The sequence below is a fragment of the Vicia villosa genome, linkage group LG7 (assembly GCF_029867415.1).
Source record: "Vicia villosa cultivar HV-30 ecotype Madison, WI linkage group LG7, Vvil1.0, whole genome shotgun sequence".
Classification (NCBI taxonomy): Eukaryota; Viridiplantae; Streptophyta; class Magnoliopsida; order Fabales; family Fabaceae; genus Vicia; species Vicia villosa.
The window spans coordinates 20,523,093-20,537,304 of NC_081186.1; the positions used below are offsets into that span (position 1 = coordinate 20,523,093).

Consider the following 14,212-nt stretch of genomic DNA (forward strand, 5'->3'; position numbering starts at 1 on the left):
CTTGTATAACAAACCCCCTTACCCAAATCTCTGGTAAGTTTATTAGTTTTGATTTTAAAAACTTTTGTGGGTTTTATTCACTCTTTCTCCTATTCCTTTTTGGAAACATTAAAGCGCAACGGCGACTCTGTTTGAAACAAAATGAGCTAAGTCTTTCCCATGGCTTTAGTCTCACCAATTTCACTGCTACACATATGAGATAAAAGAATTAGCAAAGGATCGAAGGATCCTAAAAGTAAATGGAAAGTACTTGAAGAAGTACAAACCATTCCTGCAAGAAATTAGCATAATGGCGAAATAACAGTAAGGTGGTGCGCAGCCAAAATGGTGTACTTTAAGGAAAAAGTGCCAAAATGACAATATTTCGATATTACAAATCCAGAAAATAAAATTCATCCACAAAAGTATTCGAACATAAAGTAAGATAAGACATAAAAGCCAGTTTGGAATTTAAAAGTTTGAAAGGGAAACTAGATGTCTAAATATCAAAGTCATTGGGGAGGTTGGCTTTCAATTGAGCATATTATAAAGCAGACACAATCAGGTGACACTCGATTATAATATGTTGTTTCTTCAACTCTTCGATTTCGGTCTCCAATTGTTGGGCCTTTTCGATTTGTTGAATACCAGTTTGTACTTCTTTGTCTAGCTCTTGATGGCAGAGTTGTCGGATCTCTTCCTGACGATCCTTCCCAGCTTGTATCTTTTGCTTCAATTCTTCGATTTTTTGTTCCCATGACTTAATATTCTTCTCAATAGTTGCATGTTATGCTTCATACTTCGATTTTTGGATCTGCATAGTCTCAACTTTGGCATTCGAAGCGCTGGCAGTATCCCACGAAGAAGTTTGAACATTTGTTCTATCAACTATCTTGTTGGAAACATCTTGTTTTCGAAGGTGATCTGACTGAAGTTGGTCAATTAGAAAACTCAGTGAAATTAACACTTGAGAAACCTCCTCATAAATAGTTAACACATCTATTTTCTTCAATAAGTCTTTAAGGCCAAAACAGATGTTAACGCTGTTTCTCACAGCATGAATCAAGCCCACATCAAAAACATTCTCTTTGATTTGATGAAGAAGGCTTTGGCTGGATGATTCTGAAGTCTTTTCACCTGAAGTTTTCGAGGAATCTCCACCTTTTTCAGACGAGTTGCTCCTTGCACTCAACATAGCTTTAAGAAAGCTTGCAGGGTCTGTAGCCTTGAGTTTGTCAAGCTCAGCCTGAGTTGGAATTCGAGGAGTGTTGGCAAACGTTGTTGCAGGTTGTGTAATCTTGCCAAAAGGTTGGTTCATTTCCTCCGTCGTCTCGGGCTTACTCGAAGCTTCATTATTAGTTTTGTCTTCGGTGATAGGGTCATTTTCCTCGCTCCCAGTTGACTGTTCGTCTCCTTCGTCAACATTAGATAATTGTGGATTGTCTTCCATCTCAACATCTTGATCTGAATATGGGATTTCTGGAGATGAATCGTCACGAAGTATTATTTCATGATCTGGAAGTATTGCTTCGTCAGAGCTAACTTTTTGATCCTTCGCTAAAGCATCGTCACATTCAGCATCTGAGTTGGTTGAGAAAATAGGTTGAGACACTTGTTGTTGAGTAGGAACTGCAAAAAAGAAAACCATCGAAATTGTAATTCTATCCTTCAAAAGAAAACCTTTGCTAGATAAATAAAAGAAACGAGTAAATACGCACTCGAGAAATTATCAGACAAAGGATCATCAGTTAAAGGATTGGTGATCTTAAGGTTTGACAGTAAAATGTTTTAAAAAGGAGCTGTGTACTTCGAAGATGGATGGCTTTAAAAGGCCATTTTAAAGTTTATTTAAAAGATTAAAGTCTATCCTAAGTCGAAGCAAGACAGAAGTTATAATATCCTCGAAAGCGAAAAGTTGAAAAGACTTAGAATATTTTGAAATATTTCTGAGAAATATGTGTTGGCAAAGTCACATTGTTTCACATTTTAAAGCTTCGAGCGGGAACGTTTTGAATTTCAAAATATTATATTTGATTGGAAAGACACGTGGACACATCAGACAATCGAGACGCATTCAAGGAGACAACGTGGCATTCTATTAGCATAAGACCGTTAGGGTCGAATTAGTATAAATAAGGATCTTAGTGGTAGGATTCAGGGGGGTGTTCATTTTGTACAAATTATTCAAAAAATCACTCAAGTACCAAGCGAAAGAGAAAGAGTTTCATTGAGAATGTACGTGTAACACCAATTGCATTTTTACATTCAGTCTCAGTTTTATAAATTTACGTCATTTACATATACTTTTCTTTTTCTTTTGAATCTTGTCCTTTATATAGTCCTTTATTTTGTCCTTTATCATTACAATCGAAATCTTTTAAAGTCTTTTATTCAGATTCTGTTCTTACAATTTGCATTGCCTTTAAGTCTGTTACACATTCAAAATATACTGATCGAAAAATTAGCAAGCGTACTATTTTCACCGATGTAGTTTAAAAGGGGTTAATACCAGGTATCGAACTCGAGGACTGCGTAGGAAATACGAGTTTCTCAATTATTCAATTGAACAAAATATCATGGGGGTTTTGGTGTTTGTTTAGAAATTATACTAAATGGTAACAAATAAAATCAATTATAAAATAACAGTTTAAAGAGATTAAGAAGTATGCTAGGGTTGGGTGTTTAAATTGCCTTGAGATAACCTTTATTTCACAATTTATGAAATGTTGTTATAAGAGTTTACTACCGAACCTTAAGGGTTATTTTCCTTAATTCTTTAACGGAAAATCTTTGGTGTTTATCTCTAATCTTAATTCCTTAGCTATTAGAGATAACATCAAGCACTATAATAATATTTATCAAGAATTAAACGGTTACTACGATTAAATCCTCATTCCTAAGCAATTTTGCCGTAGAATTATTGTGCAAATTGTGTTGAGTTGGTTTGTCCGACCTAAATCTCAACCGTAAATCCGAAAACTATTTGTCCGATAGAAAAGGCATTAAGACTTTTGCACAATAAAGATAAACTCATAAAACTTCAATAACATAAACTAATAAAAATATGGTTCATAACAATGGCAATTCAGGGATACCCCCTAGCATTGGGGGGTTTAGCTACTCATAATATTCAAAGAAAATACAAATTCAAAGTTAAACATTACAAGAGATGAGGATTGCTTCAATCTTCAATTGCTTCCGCTCTTGATGATCTCCCTTTTCCAAACCCTTGATTGCTCTTCTCTTCTTCGTAGAAATCTTCAATATGATCCAAGATAATCCTAATGCTTTTCAAAAACTAGGTCTAAATAGTGTTAGGTTGTTCTTTAGAGATGCAGAATGTCAAAAATGCCCTTAATGAGTCAAAATTTGCAAAAACTGAAAAGGCTGAAAATCTATCCGTAACTGCTGACACGGGCGCCCGTGTCAGCTTTTGCCCCCACACGCCCTTTCATCCTTTTGTCTAGCCAAATTGACACGGGCGTGTCAATTGACACGGGTGCCCATGTAAGCTTCTGTCCAATCTTTTACTTCCATGTTTTCCATCAGCAACAATGACACGACCGTGTCAATTGACACGGGCGCCCGTGTCATTTGTTTTTTTCTTCTTTTTCTTCATTTTTTCATCTTTTCTTGACACGGGATGTCTTGGAAAATCACGAATTTATGGAATTTTTCCATCTACTTCTTTTGGTGTGCCTCAATTGCATCTGAAATCACAAACAACTATCAAACCAAGAATTTAAAGGCAACTATTCCACTTGAATTCAAATAACAGACTTAAACAAAAAACTTCACAAAACGATAAAATAACTTAAGTAAATAATGAAAAGACAAGCCATATTGTTACCGAAGTGATCGATTCTTGCCAAATGATAGATAGAAAACAAGTAGAATTGGTGACCGATCACATACATTTACAATATGAACTCAACCATAAAGACTATAAACTTTAAGACACATGTCCTAGGATCAATCTAGTCGATCCTATAAGTAACCAGAATATATTTAATAATTTAGAAGACTAGCGGTTGTTTTACTAGAAATCATTGTAAACAATAGCTCACCATCGACCAACAACCACCATAATCTTCTTATAAAATCAACAACTATTTACTAGAAACATGGTGCCTTGACACAACATTCTTATATCAACAATCCACCAAATCAAACGTGTAGTTCAAGACATATCCTTCCCATAGGCTTCTAATATCTTAATCCTTCACCTCTAATGAGTCATACACTCATAGAAACTATTCCACATCACGCTTCAGTTGTGCAACTCTGATCATCCACCTTAAATCGCGTCCTCGTCCAAATTTCTGTCAACTATCTGGTTTACAAGTTTCAATCTAGTTTCAAACTTTTTTTAACATCTACCATAAAAATCGTTGTTCACTTGATATTCTCAATCTTTCACTTGGCGACATTCGCTCGCATATGAACCCATTACTCTGAATTGTTCAATACGTCTCAATTCTTCCTAATCACTTCTCCATTAATTCACACAACTGATGAGCGACTATCCTCACGATATAATTCCTCAATCACTTTACATACTATTACGATAGCAGGACAAGTCTAACTTATCCAATACGATCCCGTCTACTATCAACAAGATATTAAGGGTGATCAGTTTCTTAATTTGTCAATAGATAGCCGACAACCATAACAGAGCATAAACCATCGTTACCAAACTATAATAGCATTCTCTTAGAACTGGTATTCAAGTCACCTGTAGCACCATAATCCAATAATCTACTTCGAGGTTTACAAATATTCCCACAATTTTCCTCTCATTCGATCTTGTCGATGAGACACCAACACTCAATTAAGTCTTTTTCAACTCAAAAATTACTACTATACCAGTACATTACCCTTCGTCTCGTTTCAATTGCAATCTCAACAATGTCGTTTCACATTGGTTTGATGATGGAACCTCTCCAAATTCTTCTTTTATCCATGTCACCACTTTGGCTTTACAAACACGACTCTAATTCTTCTTAAAGCATCTTCCCTTAAAAGGACATCTTCATTCTTATCATTGTTAATCAACATTAGATGCATCTTTATACGCTTCTCCAATACTTTCACATCCTTTTTAGTACCGAACATCTCATTTTCTCGACTTATTCGCTAACAACCTATTACACTTGACCTCGTCTCGCACGACTGCGATAACAACCATTTATGCCCAAAAGCATCTAGTTCTGTAACCAACTTCAGAGTTCCTCCATATAGGAATGCATCTACTGTATTTGGAAACACTTCATAGGATATACCATATTCTTATCTCTTCACAGGTTCAAAGAGAACATCAATCTGATACGCAAAACACGAGATATAAATTTTCATGGTTATCCAAAAATGCAAACACCGACGTCATGCAGCAACATACTATTACACCTTACGATAACATCAGGATAAAATTCCTTTGTACTAGTACCAACACTTACTATTATTGAAATCGTACTCACCTCCTCGCATTTCTGGTTCTAGCTCGCGATTCAAAACATTCTAACAACTTCAACAACTTTTACAATTCCTCATAAGGATCCCATAACAAGGTCTACAACAATCTATCACTCTACCACCATTCAACATCGACATCATACGCATGAGCTACTCAAACTGATAACTCTACAGTCCACAAACAGCGCTGAAACTTCGCAACTTTCTAGATCTCATCTTCTAAAATTATCATTTTCACTTAACAATCACTTTCAGGAAACATCAGAGATTAACACTCTACTTGTATATCAACAACCGTTACATTGCTCTTCACTCTCCGAGAAGTAAACATCAACAATGTCTGATCATCCTCCCTCGAGGAGCTCCGACTTGATTGACACACAAAATCTTGAATCCATGTCACCTTCGGATTCGGGAAACAACGAAACCTCAACGATACATGCACTGTCTCCATCAGTAGCACACTGAACCAACACCTTACAACTGAAACATATCCGAGAAGCAAAGCTTCTCCCCCACTTAGCTCAAGCTAACTCCTGCACACAATCGATTAAATCGTTGAACTAGATTCATGAACCAAATGAATTGAGTATGAGATAAAAACTAAGTTCGTTAACTAAATGAACTGAACTTGAACTATACATAGTTCGACTCGTTCGATTCATGAGTCAATTCGATTATATATGAGATAAATTATATTATCTTTAAGAGTAGGTTTACATAATTGCTCTAAATCTTAGTGTCATATTTTATTTTAATCTAATGGTTTTAATTGATAATTTATATTCTCAAGTGAGCAAAATATTTCTACAAATAATTATACAAATAAAATTAGCATCGTATAAATTCCAATCTTATAACTTTTATTTTGTTTCAATATTTTCTATTTAAAAAATATTAATTTAAAATGTCATATATATATATATATATATATATATATATATATATATATATATATATATATATATATATATATATATATATATATATATATATATATATATATATTAAAAAATTACTTTTAAGTCCGTGAAATAAGCGAGTTGAACCTAACAAGATAAACCTAACGAGTTGAACCGAGATATTCATGAACTTCTAACAAGTCGAGTTTGAGCTGAAAAAAAGTTCGTGATAAACTCGAACTCGAATTCAGTCAATTCTTAATGAGTCGAGTTTGAGCTGAAAAAAAAGTTCGCCATGAACTCGAACTCGGCCAATTCTTAACGAGTCGAACTGAGCTGAGGCGAGTACGACTCGACTCTACTCATTTCCAGCCTACTCTCTCTGCTCCAAATTATAAGACGCTTTGGAGAAAAAATTTATCCCAAATTATAAGTCATTTTACAATATCAATGCAACATTAATACAATTTTTTTTAATATGCACTCTATCACTATTAATCTTCCTTTTTATACTCTTTTATTTTGATTTCTAATATAATTATTAAAGAACATTTTTATAATTTTTATGAGAAGGAAGGATTATTATTTATCTTAATAAACAATGTTATCAATAAGATTATATATAAAGATAAGTTTGAAAATAGTATTGAAACTTTTGCACCAATCCGTTCCATGTTTGTCTTAAAATATCCAAATACCGAGTTGACGTTCTAAGACTTGAAGTTGAGTAAGTATTTGAATCACGCAACAAACTTTTTCAAATAAACAAACACTAGTTTCAGTCAGAGCAGCGTCACTTAGCATCCTTAATCCAAACTCGTCTTGTCTTTACTTCTTCTCTCACATGGAGAACTCAATCTCCGGCGACGACTTCAATTACCAATCCGGCTTCGGCAACCACTTCTCCTCGGAGGCCATCGCCGGAGCTCTCCCGCTTCAACAAAACAGCCCCCTCCTATGCCCTTTCGGCCTCTACGCCGAACAAATATCCGGCACCTCCTTTACTACCCCTCGTTCTCACAACCTCTTCAGGTTAATTTCACTTTCACAGCATTTTTTAATTTCTATTTTTAGTTACACATATTATTAATTTAGTTTTTCCTTTTGTGATCTAGTTGGCTTTATCGGATAAAACCATCGGTGACTCACGAACCGTTCAAACCTCGGGTTCCTTCTAATCGGAAAATTTTGAGTGAGTTCAATGACTCAAACAGTTCTACAAATCCAACTCAGCTTCGATGGAAACCACCAGATATACCTGATTTACCCACGGATTTCATTGATGGCTTATCTACCGTGTGTGGTTCTGGCAGTTCATTCATGCGCCATGGATATGCTATTCACATGTAACTAATTACCTTCTTTATGTTTATCTTTAATTAATTAATTAATTAATTAATCTTTTTTCGATTCGGTATGATAAATTTCTGTATCTTAGTGTAAGCAAGACACTAGTAATTTTCAGTATGATAAAATTGAATTTTGAAAGTAACATTAGCAACTTCTATAAATGGGGAAATAATGTATCACTTATAGGTACACTGCTAACAAATCAATGGACAATTGTGCCTTTTGTAATGCTGATGGAGATTTCTTGATAGTTCCCCAACAAGGAAGTAAGTAAACACAACATTGCTTCCTCATTGATTCTTAACTGAGAAAATTGTGTTTTAGGCTTTGGGATTATTGCACTGTGCTTGTCTTCTTATCGTATTGTTTCCCTGTTGATCTGCACTCAATGAACTATTAGTGCTTCCATTATATGAATTACCTTTTTCTGAATTTGCAGGACTCTTCATCACTACTGAATGTGGAAGGTTGAAAGTTTCCCCTGGTGATATTGCTATAATACCTCAAGGTTTTCGTTTCAGCGTGGATCTGCCTGATGGTCCCTCCCGTGGCTATGTAGCTGAAATTTTCGGTACTCATTTTCAACTTCCTGATTTAGGACCAATAGGTACCTATTCTTCTCCGAAGCTGATAAATTTAAGCATATTTGTTGCTTAATAATGCATGATATGTATAGTTAAAAATGAATTTTGTTTATATTTTAGGCGCTAATGGTCTTGCTTCCCCAAGGGACTTCCTTGCCCCTACAGCATGGTTTGAAGATAAATCATATCCTGGATACACTATAGTGCAAAAGTTTGGCGGTGAACTATTTACTGCAGTACAAGATTTTTCTCCCTTCAATGTTGTTGCTTGGCATGGTAATTATGTTCCATATAAGGTGAGTCATGTACTGTTTAAATATAATGACTATGCCATATAAGGCAGTAGATTTCGATTACTGTCACTCGCTTCACCTCATTGGCTTTGTAGTCCACCTTCATTTCAGACGAATCTCTTGCAGTTGTGACAACCATTATGCCTTTTACTTGAATATCATCTTGAACTATAATCACCGGCTACAACTTCCTCTTCCCTTTGTCACAATAACAACTTCCAAATTTCCTTACATCCTGTTTTCGTCGGTTGCTAAAATTTGCTGTTAGAAATCTCTGTTGAAGCTCCCTCCCTCACATCCTCTCCAAATCAAGCATATTGGTTCATTGACAAGAATCTAATCATTGAATTTCTTCCTTCCCAACCACATATCAAGTTTAAGGTGCATCTTCTGAAACCTCAGTTTGAAATTAGGAAACTTTCTACCTTTTGAAGCCTACCTTGACTTAGTGCAATCCATTGCACTCTACTGAGCACATTGCAGTTAATTTTATATTGTTATATCCAAGCACATCAAACAAAATTGCGCACCAAGAAAATGACTCGTATACTTATCCTATAATGCGTGTATCGTGTGAAAAATTTATCCATTGTGATTGTTATGTGTTGTGGATATGATTGTGTATTTTGTAACTATAAGTACATATTATATTCGGTCTATATTAATCAGACCTTAAACAAACAATTTAGTGATTGTTCTTTAGAAATAATATTCAGAAAAATATTTATGAATTCTACATTATGGCTACTGTTCTTTTCATTTGCAGTATGACCTAAGCAAATTTTGCCCTTATAATACAGTGCTGTACGATCACGGTGATCCATCAATTAATACTGGTAAGCAAATTTTAAAATAACTTTCCCTTAACCCCATTTCTTTCTCTTTTCTTCTAGAAATTCTTTTGTCTGTTTGTTTGTAATAGTTGTATTATACAGTGTTGACAGTACCAACCGATAAACCTGGCGTGGCATTGCTTGATTTTGTTATTTTTCCACCAAGGTGGCTTGTTGCTGAGCATACCTTCCGTCCGCCATATTATCATCGCAATTGCATGAGTGAATTTATGGGTCTCATTCATGGTAACTATGAGGTATATTATATTCAAATTTGACTTCTAAACTAATCAATGCTTTGAATGGCATTTGACTTGTCAATATTAACTCTTTAATTGTGTATTTATCAATCAAATTTGAATCTAAACGACCGTAATGAGAACTAACCTGACCGATTAGTGCAAACCTTGTATATGCATATTTGTTTTTTACAGGCAAAGGTTGATGGATTTCTTCCTGGTGGTGCAAGTCTTCATAACTGCATGACTCCTCATGGTCCTGATACCAAGTCATATGAGGTATGGCTTTTCCGAACCATCGGCATTGAGACCATACTTGTAGGTTCTGTCCTTTCATTCTCACAACTGAAAAAACCTTGGATTCAATGTTCGAATATGTTTATCTTCTGTACAGGCCACCATTGCGCGTGGGAATGATGTTGGTCCTCACAAGATCACGGACACAATGGCTTTTATGTTTGAATCGAGTTTGATTCCCCGTATCAGCCGATTGGCTCTCGAATCTCCGTTCCTGGATCATGATTATTACCAATGTTGGATTGGTTTGAAATCTCATTTTGCAATTCCTGAGACATCTCTCGGAAGCCTAAATTTGAACAATGGAGAGTGAAAGTTCTATGTGCATAATTAAAAATAAAAAGAACCAGTACAAGATGTAACATAGATGTGAAAAGATAGTAAATAAAATAATAGAATAATTAATTAGCTCATGAAAAATAAAATATTGTTTGTATCATTTTCTGAATATAAATTTTATTGTCCAAAATTAACCAAATTTCAATTATCTTATCTAATACAATGTAACCTTCTTGGTGGAGGGGAATTTTTTTGTTTTCAATCAAGTTAAATATTTTATTTATTTTTATATTTTAAATTATTTAAAATTTCAAATGAGATTTTGAAAGCAAACAATAAATATTAAAGTCTTTTTTAACATCTTTTATTTCTTGAAAATATTTTCAAAATTAAGCCAGGTGATTAAGAAACTATCTATTTTTTTAAAGGCTTTTTTGAACCATACAATCAATTAGGACATTACACCAATCGATTTAAATACTTTTTACCAATCGATTTAAATACTTTTTTAATCTGACCAAACAATTGGGGCATTAAACCAATCCATTAGAGGAGTCGAAAATAATTAACCAAAACGGCTAGGCCAATGACTTATAACAGTTTGCTATCCAATCTTTTCATATTGGGTAAAGGTAATCGATTAAATTCGATCATCCAGTCGATTAGGACAAACAACCAACGATTGATTCATTTCATGCAATTTTCTGAAGCTTTACATTTTCTTTCAAATTTATCTCTCTATTTTCTCTCTTTCTCTCTATATAAATAATTTTATTTCATTAAAGTTGCTTTGGCGTTTTTGACTGAAACAATGTTTGTAAGGAAGAAATTGTATTGGTTGTGATGTTTTTATAATTCTCAAGAGTGCGATACTCTTGAGAAATTGAGTTTGGTTCGTGAGATAAACCAGTAATAAAATTTCTATTTTTGTTTCTAGAACTTTGTCGAAAAAAGCTTTGTTTGGTTATTGATATAAGTTTGGAAAATCTATAAATGATTTGTTAGCTTAGCCCAAGTAAAATCTTTCATTTTGATTGGGAATAAGCTTGCGTAAAATCTTAAGATCGGATTGTATTAAGGTTCGGGGGTATAACTTGTAAAAGCTCAAAGTTATAGTAGAAATCTCAAGAAGATATCTTGGGGACAAGAGTAGGCCAACGTTCGGCCGAACCTGGATAAATCTTTGGTACAATCTCCCTAACCCTTATCCTTTTTAATTTTTTATATTTATTTCATTGTCTTTATTTCTGCTGCTATTTACTTTATCCTTAAGAAATTACTAACATAATTTCAAGTATAATTGAGAAACCTACTAATACATACATAATTTTACCAGGAGATCCTAGAAAAGGAACAGACAAGGGGGGACCACGTCGTGGATGTGTTGCCTGCATGTCACGTATTGTGGCTATTGAGAGAGGCCCAAACCAAGAGCAAATTTCAGGAAGGCATCTCTTGAAAGGGTCACTCTATAGGTCATCCTAATAGAGGCACGACATGCGTTGTAGAACAAGAGACATAGGAGAAACATGGACATCATATATACACAATAATTACATTTTACTTTGTATTTTAATATAAATATTATGACATTTTGTATTATGATTTGTTGTATTCTATGAACAACATTTTTGTTTGAATATTTGATCTTATTATTGAATGTCAGATGCGTATGATTTATTGTGAGATTGACTTTTTTTAAATGATACTTGTGAGATTGATTTATTAAATGACGTATAATGTAAGGTTCATTAAAAATGTAAAATTTCTTCTAACTTATTTGACTATATGTGAAAAAACTACCCAGAATTAATCCTAAGATTAAAATTCAGACCTTTTTATAACAACACAGAAAATACATAAACAAAACACCCTATTATAATAAAATATAGAAAATACACAAATAATGCGTACAGTTAGTTTAAAAATTAAAATTCAATCTTTCATTTAGCAAAAATGATGGCGTCTCTTTAATTTATTGATTCAATGTATAATATGCATGTTCGCATTTTGAAATCCAAACAATACAAAAGATATTTTAATTTTTTTATAGAATGTGTGACGTAAATCTAACAAACAACACCTAACTTAAAATCATCCAAGCAAAAACCTATAACTAATACAAAAAAACCTTATAACTATAGAGTAAAAAAAACTATTTGACAATAATAATAATAATTGAAATTCTGGTATGATAGAACCCAGATGTCATATTGAATGTCGTGACATCTAGTCTGTTATACAAACTACAATGATAAAATAGGATCATCTTCAATTTTGGTTCAACACTTGAATGCTAACAGATCATAAACTTTCTGGAACCATTTATGCATAATGATAACCCAGTTATCACATGCAGATTTTGATCTGGGGTGGTTCAATAAACACACTGGCTCTGGAAGTAATCCCTGATGTCGTCTTCGATGTTATGACATCCATTACTGGACATATTAATAAATCAGTGCAGAAAATAAATAACACAATGAATTATTTACCCAGTTCAGATTCACAATCCTACTCAGGGGGCTACCAAGCCAGGGACAAGTCCACTAAATAGAATCAATTCATAGACCCTCAGCAAACAACCAGTTTACGATCTAATAACTTAATACTACCCGTGATATACTTCTACCTAAGAATCGCCTAGGTATGAGGCCCCCCTCAAATCCCTTCAATCACAAACAGTGCTAACATCAACTAAGAAACTGAAGACACACTTCAAGACAAACAACTTGATCTTGCTTAACAGCTTTGATCAAGAAAAAAATCACTCAACTCTTACCTACAGGATTCGAGTGAGGACAATACTTCTCTTACCTATAGGTTTTAAGAAGGACATGGCAGCCATCCCACAACTCGGGTGATCTACCTTAACAAACCCTAATGATTACATCTTTTCAATACTTGGCTAGCTTATTAAACTAGGTTACAAAGCATTCTATTTATAACCTATTCCTAACTGGACTTGGGCTTCAATCACAGCTTATTTGCTGTTACAAATCAGCAGAAAACTTCTTCCAAAAGAAAGGTTTTTAATCATAAGTTTCCTAAATTGTCTCCATAATTAGAGACTACATAATCTTCAATATTTTGACTTGATTCTCTTGACCTTTAAATCTGCGCCACATATGATTGCATAATATTCCATAGAATATTCTGCATCTGTTGATTACATATTGAATCTTCATATTTCAGATTAGCAGGCGCGATGTCATGAGTTTCTGCATATGACATCTCATAAGACATGTTGTCACAGAGCATGTCTCAATATTCCATAGAACATCTTACTGTTGTACCTGTTCTGTACATGTTTATATTTGCAAGTTCTATACATCCTATTACATATTGCTGCTACTATATTTTAGCCAAACATAAATGCCAATCACATAATGCAAGGCATTAACAATAATAATTTATATACAAGAGAAGTTAGCATGTAAAAAAAAAAGGCTTAAATAGACTTTTGGTCTTCGTGTTTTAATCAACTCACGAAAATTGTCCTGCCTTTTTCAAATCAATGAAACTGGTCCTTACATCCACTTTCTCCCTTTAGAGACACTGATGTGTCAAAAAAAGGCATATGTGGCCTTTGTAACACCCTAATTTACCCCCGCAAATAATAATAAAATCAGAGTAAAAATTTCATCACAAAACTAGGATGACACATTCTTCAAAACATAGGCATTTGCTCGCAATTATTAACGAATACATAACACATTTAAGTCAGATGAACCAATCAAAATAACATAGTCTTCAAAACAACTTTTATTACGCATCAAAAAATATTCATGATTCAATTTAAATCAACATAACAACTTAATTCAACAATTGCCAACATCAAGATTCAAGATGGCTCCAACAATAATTTAAAATTCAACAAAGAAACAAGCAAGCGTTCACCCCCTAATGTTACGTATTAGAGCAATGACGCCGACTTGAACTAACGGAAGGAAACCATCCTTTACTCCTGATCACATGCACGTT

At 34.0% G+C, this 14,212-nt stretch overlaps 1 protein-coding gene across 1 annotated transcript; it reads left to right on the forward strand.

Moving 5' to 3' along the window:
• The first annotated feature begins 7,018 nt into the window (after positions 1-7,018).
• Positions 7,019-10,490, forward strand: LOC131620365 (homogentisate 1,2-dioxygenase-like). The gene is made up of 9 exons (XM_058891419.1): positions 7,019-7,385; positions 7,469-7,699; positions 7,890-7,969; positions 8,143-8,310; positions 8,408-8,583; positions 9,347-9,416; positions 9,516-9,670; positions 9,848-9,931; positions 10,047-10,490. The coding sequence occupies exons 1-9, from the start codon at positions 7,198-7,200 to the stop codon at positions 10,260-10,262; spliced, it is 1,368 nt and encodes a 455-aa protein (XP_058747402.1). The 5' UTR covers positions 7,019-7,197; the 3' UTR covers positions 10,263-10,490.
• The last annotated feature ends 3,722 nt before the right edge of the window (positions 10,491-14,212 follow it).

Bases quoted from the DNA above. Each gene is read 5' to 3' on its own strand.
- LOC131620365 (XM_058891419.1), top strand. From the start codon at position 7,198: ATGGAGAACTCAATCTCCGGCGACGACTTCAATTACCAATCCGGCTTC. The intron at 7,970-8,142 runs GTAAGTAAACAC...CTGAATTTGCAG, and splicing joins GATAGTTCCCCAACAAGGAA to GACTCTTCATCACTACTGAA. The intron at 9,932-10,046 runs GTATGGCTTTTC...TCTTCTGTACAG, and splicing joins CTGATACCAAGTCATATGAG to GCCACCATTGCGCGTGGGAA.